Source organism: Aquarana catesbeiana, linkage group LG01 (genome assembly GCF_042186555.1).
Source record: "Aquarana catesbeiana isolate 2022-GZ linkage group LG01, ASM4218655v1, whole genome shotgun sequence".
NCBI lineage: Eukaryota > Metazoa > Chordata > Amphibia > Anura > Ranidae > Aquarana > Aquarana catesbeiana.
In genome coordinates this window covers 628635952-628661349 of record NC_133324.1, presented here as the reverse complement: position 1 = coordinate 628661349, position 25398 = coordinate 628635952, and the positions used below count along the sequence as shown (strand labels likewise).

Sequence of the window (25398 nt, the reverse complement as noted above, 5' to 3'; positions counted from 1 at the left end):
CTGCATCAAATTGGTCTGCATGGATGTCGTCCCAGAAGGAAGTCTCTTCTAAAGATGATGCACAAGAAAGCCTGCAAACAGTTTGCTGAAGAGAAGCAGACTAAGGACATGGATTACTGGAACCATGTCCTGTGGTCTGATGAGACCAAGATAAACTTATTTGGGCCAGATGGTGTCAAGTGTGTGTGGCGGCAACCAGGTGAGGAGTACAAAGACAAGTGTGTCTTGCCTATAGCCAAACATGGTGGTGGGAGTGTCATGGTCTGGGGCTGCATGAGTGCTGAGTGATGCCAGCATTTGGGAGCTACAGTTCATTGAGGGAACCATGAATGCCAACATGTATTGTGACATACTGAAGCAGAGCATGATCCCCTCCCTTGGGCCGCAGGGCAGTATTCCAACATGATAATGACCCCAAACACACCTCCAAGATTACCACTGCCTTGCTAAAGAAGCTGAGGGTAAAGGTGATGCTCTGGCCAAGCATGTCTCCAGACCTAAACCCCACTGAGTATCTGTGGGGCATCCTCAAACAGAAGGTGGAAGAGCACAAGGTCTCTAACATCCACCAGTTCCGTGATGTCGTCATGGAGGAGTGGAAGACGACTCCAGTGGCAACCTGTGAAGCTTTGGTGAACTCCGTGCCCAAGAGGGTTAAAGGCAGTGCTGGAAAATAATGGTGGCCACACAAAATATTGACACTTTGGGCCCAATTAGGACATTTTCACTTAGGAATATACTCACTTTTTGTCACGTACCTGGTGATGAGCCCGGAATGCAGAAAGAGACCTCTCTTGCTTCCCTGACTCGCGGCCCCTGATAGAGGGAACAGAGAGCATGGGAGTCTAAGGTAGCACGAGTGTCTGACAGGATCAACAGCCAGTGGATGGATCAGGAAGCCTTCAAGAAACCGTAACAGAATCAGCAGATCTTATCAGCAGGAGACAGGAACCAGCTGGAACCAGGAACACACAGGAGCAGGTAAGTAGCACTGGATGCGGTGCACAGGAGAGTCAGGCAAGCCGGGTCAAACCAGACAGATGATGCAGGTACGGATGCAGCAGACAAGGACGGAGTGACAGGGCAGGCCGGGTCGGTAACAGGCAGGTACAGATGGACCAGAGGATAAGTCAGAAGCAGAGTTGTAGACAAGCCGGAGGTCAGAGGCAGGCAGCAGGCAGGGACGGTCACAGGTCAAGCCGGGTAAACACTGTATCAGATCAGGTAAACAAGTAAGGCACAGGAACGCTGTAGATCAGGCAGCACTTGTCTGAGTGAAGAGCTGTGTTTAAATAGCCCGCAGGCGCCAAAGGCTGTGCACTTCCGCGCGCACCCGCACAAGCAGGTGAGGGACCACTGTTCCCAGCCAGTCTTTCCTGACATTGCCCCCCCCCAATAGGCAGCCTCCGAATGGCCAACCGGGCCATCATTTCAGTATGGGACCTCTTGAAGGACTGGATCAGATTCCTGGCATGGATGTTACCTTCAGGCTCCCAGGAATTTTCCTCGGGACCGTACCCCTTCCACTTAATGAGGTATTAAACACGGTCCTCTTCCTGCAGTCCATTATTGCCTCTACTTCAAACTCCTCCTCACCATCAACTACTATAGGAGCGGGGGGACCTGTGGCTCGTCCTGGGAAGGGATTGGAAATAGCAGGCTTTAGGAGAGAAACATGAAAAACGGGGTGTACACGAAGTGATTCTGGCAGTTCCAGCTCGTAGGCCACCTCATTGATTCTTCTCTTTACTGGGAAGGGACCCAAAAATTTAGGGCCCAATTTCTTTGAAGGGCAAGCAAGTCGAGGATTAATTGTAGACAGCCATACCTGGTCTCCCAGTTCCAGAATCAATTCCCCCCATCTCTTCTTATCAAAAGTCTCTTTGTTAAGGCTTTGTGCTCGGGTCATAGTCTCTTGCAGCAATTTATTATTCGTGCTGAAAAAATCCACAGTCTTGGTAACAGCTGGTACAGAACATTCGGAAACAGAGTTGGGCAGGAATGATGGGTGATAACCATAGTTGGCGAAGAACGGGGTCTGCTTGGTGGTAGAGTGGGTGGAATTGTTATAGGCGAACTCGGCCAATGGCAACATTGGCCGAGTTCGCCAATGTTGGATCAGATTCAATAAAAAGGAGGAGGTTTGGGGGTAGGGACTTTCAGGAATCCATGGCCTGGTGAGGTCAAGTATTTCCATCCCTAGGGACTTTAAATGACATCATGGCCTGGTAAGTTCATAGATGTCCATCCCATTGACATCTAGAGGAAAGGGTTAATTAACAGAGAGTTAACTAACAGGGAGGGTGGGACTTTGTGTGAAGCAAGTGGTAGCAAAAAAGGTAATTGGGTGAACATACCAGGATAATTGTTAATAATAATTTATTATGAGCTAAATTGTAACCATACATAATTCTGGTAATAAAGGTATAGGTAACATACATAATGCATCTTGGCACAAAGCACCATACATACATATATACATGTGACAATAATAACAATAGGTAAGACAGTAACAATAAAATTGGTTCCTCATAAAATAACCACACAGAATATCCTAGTTCATCACATGGAAGATAGGTTGAGAATGATTCGTACGGAATGCCCGCAGGACCTGCGGCCTCGCTGGACCTGTCGGGTTCATAAACTAGTAACTTGGATAATCAGGTAAAATTGATAAGGACATGGCAACCAGTAGCTCTACGCGTTTCGTGGCTAAAAGTGCCACTCGTCAGGAGCATGCGCGTGTGGGATCTGTAAATAAATGTTTGTAAAAATGAGCAAAAAAGTAAGAAATAAGTAAGGTAGGGTAGGAGGTAGAATAGACCTCCTAAACCAAGGCTTACTTGTAAAAGTTGAATGTGTCAATGGTGTAGTGGCAAGGCATCACAAGCAGTCCGGGGGGATCTCCCACCGGGAGCTGAGGTGGGGTGACGTCCAGGGCGGGCACGGCAATGGGAACCTTCAGGGGGATAAGTAAATAAATTGGTGAACGAGAAAAAGAGAAAAAGGGAAGGTCACAGGTCAAGCCGGGTAAACACTGGATCAGATCAGGTCAAACAAGTAAGGCACAGGAACGCTGTAGATCAGGCAGCACTTGTCTGAGGGAAGAGCTGTATTTAAATAGCCTGTCTGGCGCCAATGGCTGTGCGCGCGCACCCACGCGCTCCCGCGCACATGCGCGCGCCCAAACGCCCGCAGGCGCGCACAAGCAGGTGAGGGACCACTGTTCCCAGCCAGTCTTTCCTGACGCTTTTGTTGCCAGCGGTTTAGACATTAATGGCTGTGTGTTGAGTTATTTTGAGGGGACAGCAAATGTACACTGTTATACAAGCTGTACACTCACTACTTTACATTGTAGCAAAGTATCATTCCTTCAGTGTTGTCACATGAAAAGATTTATTAAAATATTTACAAAAATGTGAGGAGTGTACTCACTTTTGTGAGATACTGTATATATACTGTGTGTGTATATATATATATATATATATATATATATATATATATATATATATATATATATTGGGGTTTCTAGCAGCTACATGAGCAAAATGGCTTCACTGAAGATTCCAATTGAATTTTCTCCATCAGAGAGAAAGAAAGACCCTTTTCCACTCAATTTAAATCTCAGCTCAGGCAAAGAACAACCTGGCATGGTGGATCCTGCTGTCCTTCAACCCAGAAGACTGGATTACATTCACTTCCAATGACAGTGTCTGGGTATCATTTCCTGTGATCAAACAGTACAGGAAAAATGGTGGGTACCCCCAAACACATCCTCCAATGTCCTCAAAATGACCCTTCTTACCTTTCAGCATTTTCATCCTTTTATTCAATGGAAGTGAGTCAAGTTACAGCTAGACAACACCACGGCCATCACTTATATAAATTGCAAAGGGGGCACTCCTAGTCTGAATCTTCTATTGCAATCAGTTTTGATTTCAGTGGGCAGAAAAACTACTTAATCAATCTGTCAGCAAACCACATTACTGGTATGAACCACTCATTAGCAGTTTCACCGAGCCACAGTTTTCCAGATGCAAAGTAATGGTCACTGAACACTAAGTACTAATTATTTACTTCACCAGAATGTATGATTCCAATGCCCTAGGGAAAGACACATTGATGAAGGAGTGGATTTTTTGACTAGTTTACGTATTTTCTCCCTGGTGCCTCTGATCTTAAGAGATTGAGAATGTGCAAATGATTGCAATCCTTGTATTTTGGCCTCACATGGCATTGTTTTTGCTATTGTGGAAGATGAACAATTTGGATCCTTGGCCAAATCCTTTTGTGAAAGACCTTCTTGTTCAAGGGCAGGAGGTCTATCAGATTTTGTAATAATCACATTACTACAAGCCAGGAAAGTGTCAACACACACACATACGGATAATATGCCTCTAAAGTTAAACTAACCCTTTAACTGATGAAGCCTTCAGACATACAGTACATCTTAGCCAGCTGTGATTTTGGAGCGTGCCTGTGGGAAGTCCCGCTTCTCAAATTATGTTTCAATGCAACATAAAGTGGTTCAATAGAGTTGAAGTCAGGGCTCTGTGCAGTCCCTCCACACAACTTATTAAACTATGCCTTTAGGAACTAAAAAAGCCTTCCCATAACTGCAGTAGGATTAGCAGTAACCCTCACAGTAAATACCATAACTCAATAATTTAAAACGGTGCCTACAAACCTTTGGATACAGATGCAGTAACTAGACATCAATCAGAATAAATAACCAAAAATCAGTCTGTGCAATCAAAAGCCGATGTACCCAGGGTTGCAAGCTAATGCTAAAAAGGTAATCTGGCTACACCTCCACAATAACAAAATAACAAAAACAGTGCAGTCCTGCCCACAAATATACATGTATAAAAATCCTAAGTATTACACAGGTGTAAAATAAAATTACCAGCAATCAAATTGTACAAAGCTAAAAAAAATGAAAAGTTAAAAACGAGCAATAGATCTCCAGTTCCAAACAGTGCAGTCCTTATCTGATAACAAACAGGTGTTATATATAATATGCAAAACAATCCACAGTGATCAGATCCCAATCAGAGTGAATCATCCTTGATCTTCGGTCCAGAATTCCTACTGTGTGATGTGAAGAAACACTCTACCCAGTGATACCTAAATCTGCTCACCTCAGGGTAATGACCTCAATAATAATGGGAGGTCAACATAGCGTATTCCCCAGCAGGGATTGATGTGGTGGTCTGGTCTTCACTCTCCAAAAAATAAGATCCCCAATTCATATCACCGTATCTACATGATCATATACAGTACCATAGATACATAAAATGGAAAGTGAACTTATAGTGCTCACTGATAATATTTAGAACACTCACAAAAAAGGTAATGGATACAGCGCATCCAAGTATATACTTCCACAGGTATAATCCGGCATATGCAGACAGACCGCTTATCGAAATGTGTCCTTACTACTACAAGCTTGATGATGTCATTAGTAATATGCTTTCCCCCCTCCATACGCTTTAGTAGAAGTCGTTCCGTTGGCAGGTGTCCATTGCATATTTAAGGCAATTACCTCAGCCATTATATAATCAGATTTAAAAACTTTGAACATAAAAATGTTTGTCCCTTTATTTTTTTCAGGTTCTGACAATATTTTCCGCATCTAATTACTATGAAGTTGGCAGCAACAAAGGGGCATATGTGAAACTAGGGCATGACCTTGTCCCACATTTTGTGCAATATCAAGCAAACAAAACTACCAACACTCTTACCATGAGGCAAAGGTACTGCTTCCTATATGTTATGCATCAGACAGTTCTTTTTGCACCCAAACTAGGAGTATTTTGTTCCAAATGACAATTCAGGGGAGTTGTCAGCTTTGGGTGAGTTCTTACGGCACCTGTGTCTCTTTTTTCTAGAGTGAGCACTGTGGAAGCATCCGCTCTGAGGGCCTTAAGGGAAAAACTATTTGCTCATAAATCTGGGCTTCTTAATGAATTTAAAAGATATGACAACAATCAAACAGGTAAGTAAAATATGAATTATTTTTTTGTTTTATGTCTGAATATTTCCATCAGGTTAACATGTACAGTACAGTGGTGTGCATAATAAGTGTGCACACCAGCCATTTACTGTGAGCACCCACCTATCCCATTGGCTAAATCCTCACAAATGCCAGGGTTTCTGTTTTCTGAAAAAATGTAGGTAAATGTAGAGCATGAACTGGGATTGAATAAACAGAAAAAGTGTGAATAGTAAGAAGGTCTGCCCAAAACACAGATAAAAGTAGGGGGAGGATGTTGTTGCATTTGGCAGGCAGCACTGCTCCAAAACAGGACCCCTTATGTGAATCAGGCCCCACCGAACATGGTGGTGCAGGTTCTTCAAAGTTAAAACAGAAGGTGAGGAGTCATCATATTGCTTCCCAGCTGCCTGTCAAGCGCCTTCTACCACCTCACTGAAAAGCATTCAGCAGTGGATTGCATCTCAATGGCTGCCCAAAGTGTGAACAAGTCATAAGGGATCCATCCGCTCGAAGACCCAGGTAAAATCTGATTGGGTTGCAATAAAAGTGACATACTACCATGGATATAGTGTGACTGAAGTTTCCACTGTATTTTACAGCACCTCTATAATTCAGAAGACAGGCTCTGTAAAATGTGTGACACAGTAGTGTATAGTCACAAGGCATAGTCAATATTGGGGTTAATTTACTAACACTGAAGAGTGCAAAGTCTGGTGCAGCTCTGCATAGAAACCAATCAGCTTCCAGATTTTCTTGTCAAAGCTTAGGTTTTTTATTTTTATTCTTTATTTATAAATTTAGCATTCAGACAGGAGTAAATGGTTGCTGTACATAAAGGCATAGAAAGGCAGCCCACAAATGCCAAAATGGTCAAAGCTTAATTGAACAAACTTAAGTTAGAAGCTGATTGGACACCATGCACAGCTGCACCAAATTTTGCACTCTCCAGTTTTAGTAAATCAACCCCTATGTGTCATTGAATTCAAGGAAGTAAACGTGTCGGGATTCTTCAAAAAAAGTATGTTTTCAATCTTCAAGATCATTCAGGTTAAAGAATGTTACCCAACATTTCATATTCCTGATATGTGTCTGTCTGTCTGTCACTAGGCAAGAGAGCACATCCATCCCAGCGTGGTCAGTTTTCTGGCTGTGATGGGAGAACAGCCTGTCTGTCCTCCAATGGCCAAGACATCGGCTGACACGAACCCTGCACGGCCATTCACTAGGAAGATCGGTGTACTGCTGCTTCTCCACCTCCACCTCTCTGAGCCCACTAGTCAGAAAAGAGATTATGTGAGACTTTAATAGGAGTAGACTAGAAATAATTAAAAATAAATTTGGAAATTAATATTAGATTTTAAATTTTGAATACACATTGTTCTAATTTACTTGTGGAGAATTGTTGTTTACATTTAACTACAGTGGATTACAGGTACCTCAAGTATTCTGAGGGATGACTATCAGGTCCATTTGCAGGGTCTGAGACTTGGATGATCTTTAGGCTAGGTTCACACAGATGTGGCTCTGCCTCCTGAAAGCAAGGAAAAGGTCCCTGTTACATTTTTGGAATTGCAGCCCGCACGGGAACTGCAAGTGCAGTGCAGTTCCCAGTGTGGGTGCAATTTCCAGTGTGTGCGGCGTGCCATTTAGGATTAATGGCACCTGCGCACATCTCCTGTATTTAACTGTGTGGGTGGTTGCGGCTGTGGGAACAGGTGCAAACTCGCAGGGGAACCACCTGCACAAGTGTGAACCTAGTTTTAGAGATCTCCTTATTTTGGACTGAGAGATGCAGAAAAGGGAGAGAGAACCCCATACCATCATGTTTCATCCTCCATATTTAACTTATTGGCCAATAATACCTTAGCCCTATTTTCAGTAGACAGCTGGAAGTGGTTACTGGCCCAATAAAGCCTATTTTTTTTTCAGCTTTCAAATCAGTCTGTCAAACCTGTAGCTCAATCTACTCTCCAGAAGTAGACTTCAGAAACTGTTCCTCTAATTCTGCTGCGGCTTTATGTCTGCCAAACAAATGTGAAGGATCTTGATGAAAATAGTGGAAACCTTCAGCTGCCAGATAGTGGCGTTCTCAAACCACAGAGGATGTGCAAGCTAGAGGCAGGAAGGATGGATTTTATGTTATCTCAAGACATAATTACATTTCTTAACTTTTCTATACAGGATCCATAACATTAAATGACTGGGCAACTGCACTAGAGTCTGTCTTAAAACTAGGACTGCCATGGAGAATGCTCAGGCCACAACTTGTCCGCAATGCTACAGATGGTCTACTAAAATACAAAGAATGGTTTGATGAACTCTCTGTGTGTCAGCCAACTCGAGAGGTAAAGCTTTTAAATATGTACTGTATATGTAAAACAATTACTACTACTGGTTTAGCACTTCTCCCTGTGAGGGACTGTATATTTAAAGACATTTAGCTTCTTTTAGCAAGCATACTTTGTTGAACTCTAGGTAATCTTTATTGCATATTACTGTACACTGGTCCAGCCTGGTAGTTATGCACATCTTACATCAAAGGGACATTATGGAAATGGATAACACTGTAATAAGAGTGACAACAGTGATTGCCACAATCTTCCAGGTGCTGCATGTCACTTCTCTTCCTCTCCACCTCATCCAATCAGAGTCAACAAGGGACCAACTTGTGGTCAGTGTGCAGTGGGGCAGCCGCACAACACCTGGAAGATTGCAGTGATTACTGTAGTAGCACTGATAACTACAGTGATTGTCAGCTTCCCTAGCGCCCCTCAGGTATAAGATATGCATACTTACATTGGTTCAAGTCGGACCAGTATAAGTATGCAGTATAAGTATTTTTTTTGGTAGCAAAAGAATGCTTTAACATTGCTGACCTTTTACACTTTAAAATGCTAGTTGACTGGCAGTTATACTGAACCTTTGGCTTCAGTATTTTCCTTGTCAAAAGAAGTTTATTGAGTATACAATGTTATAAAGATGCATAAAGTAAGTTTACAAGGATCTATAAAGTAAGCTCATTGTTTTACAGTAGGGTTTATATAGGTAAATATCATGAAATTTCAAATATTAAACATTGGGTTCGCGTAAACCTAAATTAAAGATATATATCATTTCCTTAGTTACTTTTGTAGGTATTTAAATGATTTATACCTACTATACATATTGTTTACAAGTAGAGTGTATATAGGTCAAATAAATTCTGATAATGAGCTTTAATCGTAAGGTGGAGAAAAGGAAAGAGAAAGAAGAAAAAGGGTTGAAAGGTAGAGGTATGGTCCACAAGGTTGTCCCACTCGTCAGTTTATTATTCTTTTTAGTTCTCTTTGAAGCCTTAGAATGGGTGTCTCTGTAAGTCATTTAATCTGTTACCATGGCAAAAGGGCAGAGTCATTGAAGTTTGACAGGAACTGTTGTTTTATCCAAGGATGCCAAAGTTTTTCAAATTTTGGAATTTGATTTTGATCGATGGCTACCATCTTAGCATGGGACATTGTATTATTCATTCTGTGAATTGTTTCTGCTAGTACCAATGTAGGAGATTTCCATGCCTTGGCCACTGTTTGTTTTGCAGCCGTTATTAGTTGGATCATAAGTTTGAATTGAGAGAGTGTTAACCATTCCGGTTTTAGATTAAGTAAAGTTAAATATGGATCTGGTTGTATTATTTTTTTAAATATTTTAGATGCAATCACAAAGACTTCCTTCCAGAAGGTTTGGATTACTGGGCACGTCCACCATATGTGTAAATATGTGCCTATTTCTGGGCATCCTCGAAAACAAAGAGTTGAGGTATTAGGTGAATATTTTGCCACTCTAGCGGGTACAAGGTACCAGCGAGTTAGGACTTTATAATTTGTCTCCAGTGCTAAGATGTTGGGTGAAGATGACTTAGATGTGAGCCATATGTTAGACCAGTCCGTGTCTTCTAAAGTTCGTCCCAGGTCCTCCTCCCACCTCTGAACGTAAGAGGGTCTATTAAGATTTGCTACTCCATATAATTGATTATAAAGTGATGAAATTGTACCTTTAGCAAATGGATCTTTTGTACAGATTGATTCAAAAATGGATAATTGGGATAATGGTGTATCCCCCTTTAGGAATGGTGTATAGAAATTTTTGATTTGGAGATATCTAAATATCTCAGAGTTTGGTAGATCATATTTTTCTCTAAGCGATGGGAATGAAAGGAATGATTTAGATGCTATGAAGTCATTTAGTGTCTGAATGCCTGATGTTGTCCAAGCTTTAAAAGAATTTGGGTAGATCCATGCTGGATAAAAGGCCGGATTTCTGATAAAAGAAAGGAGAGGATTGTGTGGAGATTGTAACTGATATTTGGTTTTTAGTTTATCCCAGAGAGATAAGAAGTGTTTAGTTATGGGATTATAAATTTTAAAGCGGTCTTTAGGATCAAGCCATAATAAATTTGATATTAATAGAGGGTCATTTTCTGAAGCCTCTATAAATACCCATAATGGGATTTCCTGTTTTGCATGGTATTTGGACAGACTGGCCAAATGTGCTGCTCTGTAGTAGTTAGTAAAATTAGGGTATCCCAGGCCTCCTTTATTTTTGGGAAGATGTAGTGTGTATAGGTATACGTGGTTTAGAAGAGCCCCATATAAACGAAGTTGCTCTTTTTTGTACTATTCTCAAAAAATAGGAAGGAATTGGAATAGGGAGGACTCTGAATAGATAAAGCAATTTGGGTAGAATAGTCATTTTGATTGCATTAATCTTCCCTATCCAGGATAAAGGAAGTTGCGACCATTGTTTTATTAGATTTGTGATCTGTCTTAATACAGGAGGATAATTGGTTGAGAATAAGTCAGAATGAGATGCTGTTAAATAAATTCCAAGATATGGGATTGATTTTTCTGCCCATGTGAATGGGAGTGCAGCCCTAGCCGGGATCAATTCCATGTTTGTGAGTGAAATATTAAGCACTAGGCATTTCTTAGGATTAATCATAAGGCCGGATAGGGCTGCAAATCCATCAAGAGCTGGTATTAAGTTAGGACCAGAGACCTGTGGTGATGATAGAAAAAGTAATATATCGTCTGCAAATATACATAATTTGTGTGTAATACCTCCTACTTCAATGCCAGTTATAGTTTGGTTTGTTCTGATGTATTGGGCCATGGGTTCGAGTATAAGGGCAAATAATAAGGGAGATAATGGGCAACCCTGTCGGGTACCTCTTTCGATATTAAAGGCTTCAGATTTGTATCCAGCATATTTTATATAGGCTTTGGGTTTATTATATAATGCTTTGATCCATGTTAAAAAGTGGGGTCCAAAACCCAATTTTTGTAATGAATATTGCATATATTGCCAGGATACTGTGTCAAATGCCCTCTTAATATCGAGAGATAGAAAACATAAAGGGATTTTCCGTTTTTTAGCAATATGTGCCAATAACACTGCCCTGCGTATATTATCGCCTGCCTGTCTATTTGGCATGAAGCCTACTTGATCTCTATGTATTAATTTTCCTATAATGCTATTGAGGCGTTTTGCTATTATTTTTGCTAATAATTTAATATCGAGGTTTAACAGAGAGATAGGCCGATAATTCACACAGGAAGTATCATCAGAAAGGGGTTTTGGGATCATACAAACAATTGCCATTAGTGTTTCTTGCCGAAAAGAATGTCCATCTAGAAGTTTGTTAAAAGTTTCAGTGAGAATGGGAGAGAGTATTTCTGAGAATGTTTTATAGTATAAAGCCGAGTAGCCGTCTGGGCCTGGTCTTTTGTTAAGTTTTAGGTCTTTTATGGCGTTAGCAACTTCATCTATAGTTATAGGCTCATCCAAACTGCTTTTTTGATTCTGAGATAACTCAGGTAAGGTTATTTTTGAGAAGAAGGATTCAGCTTCTGTAGGATTAAATTCATTGTTTGTCTTGTATAAAGTTGCGAGATGTGAGTGAAATTTATGGACTATTTTAACTGGATTACAAGTGTAAACATTTTTTGATAATTTCAAACGTATTGGTTTGAAAGATTTGTTAGTTGAATTTAATGCCCGAGCCAAATATGTACCTGGTTTGTTTGTATTCATGTAGAAATTGTGTTTGGAGCGTTTGAGGGATTTATCAACTGACTCAGTGAGAAATAGATCTTATTCCAATCTAGATTTTTCCAGATGAGATTTTGTACTCTGAGATGGATTATCTTGAAATGATATGTAGGCTGCATTAAAATTGAGTTCTAGTTTTTTTGCTAGATTTTTGCGTTCCCGTTTAAATAGTGCCATTTGTCTTTGTATTGTACCACGCAAGACAGGCTTATGAGCTTCCCACAGTGTTATTGGGGAGATGTCTGTTGTATTATTAATTGATATGTATTCCTTTAAAGCTTGTTCAATGGCCATCTGATGTAGTGGGTGTTTGAGCATTATGTCCGGTAAGTACCACGTTGGGTCATGCGCTTTTGGTATGGCTGAGGCTATAGTAGTGTATACTGCATTATGGTCAGACCACGGAATCGGAATTATATCTGATGCAATAATTTCTGGTATCATTCCTATTGTTAGAAAAATATGATCTATTCTGGTGAAGGTTTGATGAGGGTGTGAGAAATAAGTGAATTTCTTTTTCATTGGGTTACTTTCTCTCCATGAATCTACCAGATTGTATTTGGAAAGAAGTTGAGAAAAAGGTAATCTAGAGGTTATTTTGGATGGTGTAAAAGGTGATTTATCTAGAAATGGGAGGAGGACCTGGTTCGAATCCCCACACATTATCACTGTTCCTATTTTGTGTGTATTAATCACTTGTAATATATGTGAGAGGAATGGTGTAGGTTGTTTGTTAGGAGCGTAGTAGGAAATCACCGTGATTGCTGTATCCATTATATAACCCATGAGTATCAGGTATCTACCTTCTGGGTCTTTAATTTCTGATAATAAGGTGAATGGTGTGGATCGGTGAAATGCAATTAGAGTTCCCCTTTGCTTGGTACAGGCAGAAGCCGTGTAAATTTGTTGATAAAAAGGAGAAATATATTTTGGAGTAGAATTTTTGGTGAAGTGTGTTTCTTGGAGGCATACTATGTGAGCCTTCTTGTTATGGAAAGTACGGAAGGCTTTGGTCCTTTTTTGAGGGACATTTATTCCCTGAACATTCAGGGAAAGTATATTCAGTGGTGCCATGGCAATAGATCAAATAGTTTTGACTTACTTTTTGTTATGCAGAGCTGACTGCGCAGATCAACCTGTGTGGACTGAAGAGATGAATAGATAGAAAAGAAACCAGTGAATTCTGGAGTAAAGAGTAAACAAAAAACATATGAGATTAGATGATACATTGTATAAATTATTTTTTGCAAGTAATCACAATTTACCCATGAAAGAGAATAAATATCTCTCTCAGGGGAATAAGTGCCTTCGTCACACTCCCACATAATATGGTTGGGAGAATGAGGAGGGCTAATGGGGGTACACGGATCTTCCGCTTACAGGAGAGAAGTGCTATGTCAAAAGACATCAAAATGATGTTTCATTAATTGGAGTGCAGAATATAGTTTTTGTTGAAATTATTTATTCCAGGGTGGTTGTATATGGTTAGTCTTGCCCTAGGCTAAATAATTCAGTTAGAAAGGTACTGTTAATAACTTTGGTATTGATGAAGATAGTTTGAATTATTTTGGGATTTTAACCCTTTTAGAGTAAACAATTACATATTTTATTCATATGCAACTGTTTAGATATGTTAACTCATAAAATTGAGGTTGTATTGCTTCAGATTAGAATAAACAAAAACATAATTCTAAGAACTAGTTAGGTAATAATATATTTGTTTTAAGAAAAGAAAGAAAAAGCTTCCATTACTTCTGGATTATTGAACATATTTGTCCTAAAAAGTAATAAATCTATTGTTATTACCTGATAATATATAACTGAACAAGAATTTCCTTATTTCACTTATATATTCTAAGGCTATATGAATCAGAAGTAATAAGAAATATAACTGGAATGTAACATGATCCCACACAGTGTGTGACTATCAGAATGCAGTTACATTCAGTTATAAATATAGGTTTTTTATAGAGAACCATCTCTTAGTATAATAAATGAAGAGATATCAGGAATTAGGATGTCAGTCCATTGAATCTTCTTGGTCCATGGATGATGTGGCATAACGGCCTCTTTTGTGAGAATGATGATTCCCATTTTGTTCTGAAATTTTCTGGGTGCTGCCTGAAGGTGAAGATGACGCCATTCTTCTGAGTGTGGGAGTGTTGCTGCTTGTGGGTTCTGTCAGATTTAATTTTAAAAGGGTTTGTTGTAGTTCATCTGCTGATCTGCTTCTGTAAATTGTACCTTGGTAGTTAAATCTGACTGAAAAGGGGAAGCCCCATTGATACATAATGTTGTGGCGTTGCAGTTCCATTAGTTGGGGTTTCATGGATCGTCCGTCTTTTAGTAATAGTAAGTTGGGATAGGTCAGCAAAAATGTGATAATTGTGTCCTTGAAAATTAAGTTCCTTTTTTTCTCTTGCAGCAATTAGTATTTGTTCTTTCGTTCTGTAATAATGAAATTTTGTGATTATATCACGTGGGGGTCCATCTTTCTTTTTGGCTGTGAGGGCTCTGTGTACTCTGTCCAGTTCTAAACGTTCAATAGGGATATCTGGCTTTAGTTCTTGTAATAGAGCAGTAATAGTAGATTGCAGGTCTGTCACAGTTTCAGGTATTCCCCTTATGCGCAAGTTTGAACGTCTGGCTCTATTTTCATAATCTTCGAGCTTAGTTTGAAGTATTAAATTCTCTTTTTTTAATTGTTCCAATTCTGTTATATTTTCTTGGGTTGTAATTTCAATTTCATCCATTTTTATTTCTAAGGCTGCGGTGCGGTTTCCCAGCTCTCTTATTTCTTTGGTTAGGCTTTTTGTTATTTGGTCTGAGGTTTGTTTTAAAGCCTTATGAAGCATCTTTTCAAATTGTAATAATATTACTGGGGATACTGAGGAGGCTTGTGGAGAAGTTTGTGAGAGGATTTGTTCTGTATCTGACTCAAATGGAGAGTCTTGCTGTGACATTTTCTGTCTGTGAGAGCGCCCTGATGCTGTATCTTGTGAGGTGACTGGAGCTGCTTCAGCTGCAGTGAGTGCCTGTGAGCTCTTTGTGAGGTGATTTTTATTTCTGCCACGGTTTCCTCCCAGTACCATATTTCCTGCCCAAACTTTCACAGTTTGTTCCCTGGGGCAAAAAGGTTCAAATGGATACCTTTTGAGCCTGCAGGCTCCGCTTTGTCCTTCTATTTTCTCCTCAGCGGTGTGGAGCTCTAACAATGCATGTCTGCTCTGCTAGGCTCCGCCTCCTGCCCCCCCCGGCTTCAGTATTTTCAAACGAACAAAGCCATTAAGAGAGGTATGGACTCCAGAGAGAGAGAGATATCATTTTGCCCATGTTCAAATCATTAGTAAGACCTCATCTGAAATATGCAGTTCAGTTTTGGGCACCAGTTCTCAAAAAGGATATCAGGGAACTGAAGAAAGTGCAGAGAAGGGCAACCAAACTGATAAGAGGCATGGAGGAGCTCAGCTATGAGGAAAGATTAGAGGAACAGAATTTATTCACTCTTGAGAAGAGGAGAATAAGGGGGGATAGGATCAACATGTTCAAATATATAAGGGGTCCATATAGTAAACTTGGTGTTGAGTTATTCTCTTTACGGTCAACACAGAGGACAAGGGGGCACTTTTTATGTCTAGAGGAAAAGAGATTTTATCTCCAAATACGGAAATGTTTCTTCACAGTAAGAGCTGTGAAATTGTGGAATAGACTCCCGCCAGAGGTGGTTCTGGCCAGCTCAGTAGATTGCTTTAATAAAGGCCTGGATACTTTCCTAAATGTACATAATATAACTGGGTACTAACATTTATAGGTAAAGTTGATCCAGGGAAAATCCGATTGCCTCTTGGGGGATCAGGAAGGAATTTTCTCCCCCACTGTAGCAAATTGGAGCATGCTCTGCTGGGGTTTTTTGCCTTCCTCTGGATCAACTGTGGATATAGAATGGGGTATATTGGATTGTACGATATTTTTTATTTTATTTATTTATTTATTTATTTTTATGGTTGAACTGGATAGACTTGTGTCTATTTTCAACCTGAATAACTATGTAATTATGTAACTGTGAATGCTGCCATACACTGTTCGAATTTTGTCTGTGTTACTGATGAACCAAACCTAATTTTGATCAGTGGGTGGTCCTGTCGTCCACCTCCTGCCCAACTTTCCTAGATTTAAAAATCAAAGAAGCAGGGTAGAAAGTTGGCTGAAGAGCGGCTGCATCCAATAAGATGCAGCTGCTATTCGGGTTCAGCTCACTGGGCAGCAGGAGCTTTGTCCATGCATGCTATATCGCGTGGATAGAGGAATTGTTTCTGATGCGGCAAAGCATGGTGTCATCGTCAACACCATGTAATAGAGGGTTCAGAGGCCAGCTACTACATAAGAGAGAGTGGGGTTTACAAAGGCAAAGCAAGATCTTAATCAATACACCAGATGCTCTCTACTATCACCCCATGACAGCAGTGGTGGATAGCACCTATATATTCGAGGGCCATGCTATTTCACTAATGTGCACCACTCATAATGCTCCCTCAATCAACAGACAGGACCTCGTCAGGCTTCTTCCTATCACCAATCCACTAGTACCTCCTAAGGTCAGGCAGCAGGAAGTAGGGGGGGAATCCTGATGCTTACACAAAAACGTCATCGGATTTAGCCAACTGCATCCCCACTGGAATTGGGACCTGGATGGCCGCGAGGAAGATGCTGTGGGTTCCAGAAATCGCAGTGGGCAACCCTGCGGCAACACGACTGGATGGATGCCCCCACGGCCGCACCAGCAGTGTCATTGCCCTCCCCCCCACCACACCAGCTCAGCTGCACCCGGGCGGGGAGGATTTAGTGAAGCTGCATTGTCACTCTAAATGCAGAAGGCGGGCATCTGTATTAGAAGTGACAGCAGCAGTGAGAGGAAAACACAGGGCTAGCGGCAAAAGTGGTGGAATTCTGCCATGTTCCAGCTGAAAAAAAGCCCTGCCTCCGGAACCCAGGACCCTCGCCGCTCTCGGGATGGTGTCACCCCTCTGGCTGGTCCACACCCCCAAAGTGACGCCACTGTTGGACAGTCTATAGTAGAGTAAATCTTCACATTCTGTTTGAAACATGAGGCAATCAGCATGGCAGACTAGTTCTGGTCAAGGTGAAAGCAATCAACAGAGCTTACCATGCTGGGAGAAATGTGTTTGTTTCATATAACATTTGTGATACAACACAGAGAAATAGCTAGACATGCATGTGACCCAGAACAAGAAGTTGCTTGTCTGCTGGTGAATAGGGACAAGGCAGATGAATTATTGGATGGACATAGGGGAATTGATCAGCCAAGACACTACAAACTTCAGCCACAACATGTGAGCCCATCATTACAAGGAAAGGCAAACAAACAACAGAGAAATATAACTATAATAATACCTAGTAAAATCAATGAAAACATTTGAAAAGGTACAATACCTTTAATGTTCCTTTTTATGGGTAAGAATTTATTTGTTTTCTATTTTTGATTTCAGGTATTATGCCTTTAAACTAAACATGTCAATTGTATAATTTTCTCTCTTTTTATCGCTTGTAGAATATACAGTCAAGTTTATTAGAAGCCCTGTACAGAAACCGATCAGATTTGGAAACAATATTTAGGATAATAGACAGTGATAGCTCAGGTAAGTGCAGTTAAATTACACTGAAAATGAACAGCAAAAATAATAATTAACTTTTAAAATGTCTATATTCAATAAACCCTTTAATAAAGCTAAAAAAAAGGGATTCATTATTATTGATCATTGTAGCCAGCAAAATAAATATAATGAAAGCCAGGAATAAATGCACATGTAGAGAAGGTAAAACATTTGATCAATGTTCTTTTACTGAAAGATACTGCTTTGACAATATTTTTTTTGCCTTCTCTACCTCTGTATTTTGCATTATAATTGTTATTGTTGGCACACACTCAAAATAATCATATAACACATCAGCATTTAAGTGGAACTACACTTAAATTGTCCAAATTAGTTGTGCAGACAAGACATACTATGCCTGCTCGCAGTCTTTTATTGAATGTACCCTGAACTGTGCATGCTGTGATGTCATCCCAAACCATGGGGTTCCCCCTAAATATCTTGTCTTTGATGAGGATCTGGTATGCAGTTAAAGGGGGATCCCATGAAAAAAAAACACTGATATACAATGTTAATTCCGGCAATGAAAACATTTTCCTCAATGAAATTAACACTATGTTAATCGACTAAAATACGACTAAAACTAAAACAATTCAGATGACTAAAATACGACTAAAACTAAAATGGTGTTTTGGTCAAAAGACAATGAGTAAAACTAAATTGAAATTTGACATCAAAATGAACACTGGTTATATATCACAGCGGCTAAATCTGTGTCTGTATTGCATGTTCAAACCTTAATACCATAAATAATAACACATTGTTAGATTTTTACTCCAGGAGTACATAATGAGTTTAAAAATTCTAGAGAAATGCTTAAATAATGCATTACAATTTAAATAAACCCATCAGATTTTAGTAGACTAAAATGAATTTAGTCAACTAAAATTTACTGGAAATTTTAGTCTACTAAAATTAAAACAATTCAGATGACTAAAATACGGCTAAAACTAAAATGACATATTAGTTAAAAGACGATGACTAAACCTAAATATAAATTTCACGTCAACATTAACACTTAAGGGGCTGCCTGACGCAAAAGAAAAAAATAAAATTATGTGGGGCCCACCTTCAAAATCCATACAAATCCCTTTTCCAGTCATGCAACTCAGCCAGCCAGGAAAAGGGGAGGGGGGTGTAGCTCAAGCATGTGCCCCTATCTCTTAAAAAAAGAAAAAGTCCCACAGTGTGAATTCATTGTCAATCACATCATCCAGCAATGAGGATTCACGTCAAGCCTTATGACAATGCTGCCCACTGAAAAAACAAAACAACCTATAATACAATCCACTCCTGACAGATACTCACCACAAATGACAGATTCCCAGCTGACAGGTCAATGTAAAGGGCAGGTTTAGTGACTGCTGCCATTGGTCATGGCCATTTTTGGTCAGTGATGTCAGACCCCCCTCTCGCCTTTGTTTACATTCATCCATCAGCCTAGAAACCTTGGTTGACAGCTAAATAAGCTGGGTGGGGATACGTCACTGGTTGTTAGGAAGCCGCTAGTAAAGGTACAGGTGCATCTCAAAAAACTAGAATATCATCAAAATGTTTAATTTATTTCAGGAATTCTATTTAAAAAGTGAAACTCATACAGTACATTATATAGATTCATTACACACAGAGTGATATATTTCAAGCATTTCTTTCTTTTCATTTTGATTATTATGGCTTACAGCTAGTGAAAACCCCAAACTCAGTATCTCAGTATTAGAATTATACATAAGACCAATAAAAAAAGGCTTTATTAATACAGAAATGTTGGCTTACTGAAAAGTATGCCCATGTACAGTATAGTTTGCATGGATTACTGCATCAGTGCGGAGTGGTATGGAGGTGATCAGCCTGTGGCACTGCTGAAGCGTTATGGAAGCCCAGGTTGCTTTGATAGTGGCCTTCAGCTCATCTGAATTGTTGGGTCTGGTGTCTCTCATCTTCCTCTCGACAATACCCCAGAGTTTCTCTTTGGGATTTAGGTCAGGAAAGTTTGCTGGAAAATCAAGCACAGTGATACCATGATCATTATACCAGGTATTGATACTTTTGGCAGTGTGGGCAGGTGCCAAGTCCTGCTGGGAAAAAAATCAGCATCTCCATAAAGCTGGTCAGCAGAGGGAAGCATGAAGTGCTCTAGAATTTCCTGGTGGAGGGCTGTGCTGACTTTGGACTTGGTAAAACACAGTGGACCAACACCAGCAGATGACAGGCATCCCAAATCATCACTGACTGTGGAAACTTTACATTAGACCTCGTGCAACTTGGATTATGTGCCTCTCCACTCTTCCTCCAGACTCTGGGACCTTGATTTCCAAATGAGATGCAAAATTTACTTTAATTCGAAAAGAGGACTTAGGACCACTGGGCAACAGTCCAGTTCTTTTTCTCCTCAGCCCAGGTAAGACGCTTCTGATGTTGGTTCAGGAGTGGCTTGACAAAAGGAATGGACGGTTGTAACCTATGTCCTGGATACGTCTTTAGGTGGTGGCTCTTTAAGGACTGACACCAGCCATAGTCCACTCCTTGTGAGTCTCCCCCAAATTCTTGAATGGCCTTTGCTTCACAATCCTCTCAAGGCTGCAGTTATCCCTGTTGCTTATGCACTTTTTTTTATCCACACTTTTTCCTTCCACTCTGTGAACAGCCAACCTCTTTAGCAATAACCCTTTCTGACTTACCCTCCTTGCGGATGGTATCAATGACTGTCTTCTGGACAACTGTCAAGTCCACAGTCTTCCCCATGATTGTGTAACCTACTGAAGCAGACTGAGAGACCATTTAAAGGCTCAGGAAACCTTTACAAGTGTTTTGAGTTAGTTAGCCGATTAGAGTGTGACACCATGAGTCTACAATATTGAACTTTTTCACAATATTCTAATTTTCTGAGATACTTTATTTTGGGTTTTCACTAGCTGTAAGCCATAATTATCAAAATTAAAATGTTTCACTCTGTGTGTGATGAATCTATATAATATATGAGTTTCACTTTTTTAATTTAATTACTAAAATAAATAAACTTTTGATGATATTCTATTTTTTTGAGCCGCACCTGTATAACTCCGCTGCAGCCAGAAGTTGAGCTCCCAAAGGGGAGGGAAAACGCCCCTATTAGTTCACCCATTTGTGGAACAGGGAATATTTAGACCAAATTCTTGTACAGTTCAAATCCAAAGATTTTTCATAATTCACTCTGTGTGTTATTGCAATGTGTTATTGTGTCTTAAAGGCAGGGCTTCACTCATTTATATAACATTGTATTGCATTAAAATATTCTAACAATTAAAAAAATAATATAAAAAAAAAAAAATTATTTTAACCACTTGCCACCCAAGCCAATTCTGGCCTTCCTCTCCTAGATGTAAAATTACTCAGAACCCCCAAACATTATATATATAGATACATATATACAGTATATATACATATATATATACATATATATATATATATATATATAAATCTATATATAGATATATCTATATCTAGATATAGATATATATAGCTATATCTAGATATAGCTATATATATCTATATCTAGATATATAGATATTTTTTAGCAGAGACCCTAGGGAATAAAATGGCAGTAGTTGCAATTTTTTTATGTCACAGTAAAACAATTTCATTCATTAAAAAAAAAAAACTGATGATGTTACACCGAGTAAACAGACACCAAACATGTTACGCTTTGAAATTGCGGAAAGGCGCCAAACTGCAGTACTTAAAAATCTCCATAGGCAACAATTTTAAATTGTCGAACGATCACAGTGATACCTCACATGTGTGGTTTAAATACAGTTTACATATGCGGGCGCGACCAACGTATGCGTTTGCTTCTGCATGTGAGCACGAGGCACTTCAAAATGTTTTTTTTTTTTTTTTTTTATTGTTTTATTTATTTTAATTTTTTTTACACTTTCCCTTTAATTTTTTAATTTTTTATCACTTTTATTTCAATTACAAGGAATGTAAACATCGGCTGTAATAGGAAAAGGGCATGACAGATCCTCTTTACAGTGAGTAAGCCTATAAGTCCCCAGATCTCTCCTCTTTGCTGGAAAGCCTGGGATAAAAAAAAACAGAAAAAAATCGATCTCGGGCTTTCCAGCAAAAAAACGGCTTTACATTTGCAGTAATGTCATGACGTTGCTTCCGGCACCTGAGGGTCAGAGGTCTATGGAAAACCACCGCCACCTTCATTTTCCGGCTTCCTGCACGGAAGAGACTGGAGAAGCACCAGAGGGTGGCAGGAGGGGGATAACTACCGCCTCCCACTGCCTGTAAAAGCAATCAAGAGGCCAAATAGCCGCTATGATGGCTTTTACATTGCAGGGAATCGCCGGCTTAAAAAAAGATACCTGGATGATGCCTGTTGCTGTAGGCATCATTTAGTTATCTCCACTTCAAGTCCCCGACATCAAATTACATCAACCTGGGGGAAGTGGTTAAAAAAAAGAGTATAGCCAAAGCTATTTTGGCTATACTTCTGTAGGCACAGGAGTGCAGTTTATTCTGCACTCCTGTGACCCATTTTCAGCCAACAGCGGACTAAGGTCTGCTGTCGGCTGATGTCACTCACCTGGCCCAGGTTTAGAAAACATCACAACCATATGGTCAGGATCCACCCAGATGCCTGGACTGGCACCAGGCTCAGCCTCTAAGTCAGGCATGTCCAAAGTCCGGCCCGCGGGCCAATCGCGGCCCGCGGTCCGGTTTCGGACGGCCCGCCTGGTAATTTTGACATATATATCTTTTGTGGCCCCCAACGAATCCCCGAGCGCCGGGGGCCATAAAAGATAGATATGCTGGCTGCCTTGGAGGGGGCGGGACAAGCGCCGTACAGGATACAGGAGAATTTCCTGTTTACACGGCGTCCTGTGTAAAAGGAAGTCCCGTCTCCTGCGCTGCCATTGGACAATTGTTTTGTCCATCATAGGAGGCGGGACTTTCAATTAAAGAGGCCGCCGTGTAAACAGGAATTTCTCCTGTATATCTGTTGGCGCTCGTCCCGCCCCCTCCCTGTCTCCTCCAAGGCTGCAGATGGACATGAATCAGGCTGCACTGACAGCAATGGTGAGTCTGCATTCATGTCAATGTGGTGGGGGCTGCCGTATTTATGTCAATGTGGTGGGGGCTGCATTCATGTCAATGTGGGGGCTGCATTCATGTGAATGTGGTGGGGGCTGCATTCATGTCAATGTGGGGGCTGCATTCATGTGAATGTGGTGGGGGCTGCATTCATGTGAATGTGGTGGGGGCTGCATTCATGTGAATGTGGTGGGGGCTGCATTCATGTCAATACGGTGGGGGCTGCATTCATGTCAATACGGTGGGGGCTGCATTCATGTCAATGTGGTGGGGGCTGCATTCATGTCAATACGGTGGGGGCTGCATTCATGTCAATACGGTGGGGGCTGCATTCATGTCAATACGGTGGGGGCTGCATTCATGTCAATACGGTGGGGGCTGCATTCATGTGAATGTGGTGGGGGCTGCATTCATGTGAATGTGGTGGGGGCTGCATTCATGTCAATACGGTGGGGGCTGCATTCATGTCAATACGGTGGGGGCTGCATTCATGTTAATGTGGTGGGGGCTGCATTCATGTTAATGTGGTGGGGGCTGCATTCATGTCAATACGGTGGGGGCTGCATTCATGTCAATACAGTGGGGGCCACATTCATGGCAATGGAGTGGGGGCCGCAGATGGGCACTGATTAGGCTGCATTGATGGGCACTGACCCTTATTTTGCTTCACAGTTCTTTATTTAAAATTTAAGATTTTTTTTCCTGAAACTTCATTTTTAAAGTGAAGGTGCGTGTTATAAGCAGATTAAATCCGGTATATCCAAATAACACGCCCAAGCTCATCTATTCACCACACACAGCACAAAGGCAAGAGAATTCTTGTTGGGCCGTGTATTAGTGCTCGGATGGACACACTTAGACCAAATTTTAATGGTTTAAGAATGTCAGGCAAAATGGTCGGCCCTCAAGCATGTTCTATTCATCAAATCTGGCCCTCTTGGAAAAAAGATTGGACACCCCTGCTCTAAGTGATCTGCTAAAAGTCTGAGCCAGTCTCTCCACAGCCCAGTGCTCCAGTGAGCACTAGAGGGGCAGAGCAGAAAGCCAGTGACTGACAATCACGGTTCTCTGCTCAGAGCAGAGGAGGAGAACTGAGCGATTAGGGTGTTTGATCACTTAGTTCTGACTCCAAAGCTGGTGGAGGACAGAAGCAGCATTATATTGATTCTGCATCCACCTAGGTGAGTATAAATATATACAGTATGTAAGTCCATACTTCTCTTTTAAAATTTTAAAAGTCCTTTTTTAAAAAAAACAAAATAAATAGCAGAAACAATGCACAGTGTGATCGCTGTACTACAGGAAAAGTTTGAATAGTTTATCTAATGGATAAAATAAATGATTGTGCATAGTTTAACTAAATACAATACATGGATCGATATTTGGCCTATTCAGCATTGACCACACAAATTTTGAACCATGTATGAGCTGGCTGGTTTTTACCAAGTTGATCGACTTGTATACAATCAGCGGCACCTGTTACAGCTGGCAACACTAATCATTGTATTCTAAAGGCAGGGAGGGATCCCCACTATCAGAATACAATACCATAGCGAGAGTTTTTACCTCAATCACCTTGAATGTGTGGATGGGGGAATTGGCTATTTTTTTTGTTCCACCTGCTGCTTGAATTATAATAATCATGTATGGCCAGCCTTACAGTAAATACTCATATATAACTGATAACAAAAGCAATTAAGCATCATATTTAGACTTGCTACACTATGATTAGGTTATTTTATTCTTTCTGTTTCAGGCCTCATTTCATTTGAGGAGTTTCATCACACTTGGAAGCTACTGAGCTCACACTTGAAAATAGAGGTTAGCGATGATGCCATTGCTAACATGGCCAGGAGCATAGATTTTAATAAAGATGGCAACATAGACATCAATGAGTTCCTGGAAGCCTTCCGATTAGCAGACAGACCTCATACTGAAGATAAAGAGCCAGATTTGTGATACAAGCTCCTTCGCATGGAAACCCTGTCATACAATTCAGAGCCACATTAAAATGGAAAACCAATACAATCTGTTGACTCTAAAAGGATACAATATTCTATATGGAGAAAAATTCAGAGTGTACAGATTCATCATGATTAACCAAACTCCCATCAGTACATTATAAAAATGTATGTATTATAATATGAATGTAAATATGAAAAACATAACCTGTATTTTACATAATATATAAATAAAATTACATGCAATAGACATCAGAGGTAAGAAGGTAAGAGTCCATTATTGCAATTCATGATGTGTTTCCTTCCATACTTGACTATCATTTTGGACCAATATTATAAAATTAGCCTTTTATGGCAATTATATTATTCAGCCAAGGCTGTCTTGGCTGGTGCCTGCTATCGGTGCTGGTTTGAGTCTGGGACACCTCCATGACATGACATTACATGAAGACATACCTGCCCTCGAACTAGTATTGGGGACATGGTAGAAAACAGCATCTACAGGGTATCTTAAAAAAAAAAAACACCAAGGAAAGCTTCATACAATAATAAAATAGATCACATTTATTGTATGTCACATTCTTAAGTCTTTAACTATTTT

The 25398-nt window shown here is 40.4% G+C and overlaps 1 protein-coding gene across 2 annotated transcripts in view; it reads left to right on the top strand.

The window, feature by feature from the left end:
* The window catches only part of PPEF2 (protein phosphatase with EF-hand domain 2), a 70991-nt gene extending 45940 nt beyond the window's left edge, over window positions 1-25051 (top strand). For both annotated transcript variants that reach the window (XM_073600970.1, XM_073600965.1), the window contains 5 exons: window positions 5614-5756; window positions 5892-5998; window positions 8180-8343; window positions 17652-17739; window positions 24593-25051. In XM_073600970.1, coding sequence (XP_073457071.1) covers window positions 5614-5756; window positions 5892-5998; window positions 8180-8343; window positions 17652-17739; window positions 24593-24795 — 705 coding nt within the window. In that variant the 3' untranslated portion in view covers window positions 24796-25051. The remainder of the gene's footprint in view (window positions 1-5613; window positions 5757-5891; window positions 5999-8179; window positions 8344-17651; window positions 17740-24592) is intronic.
* The last annotated feature ends 347 nt before the right edge of the window (window positions 25052-25398 follow it).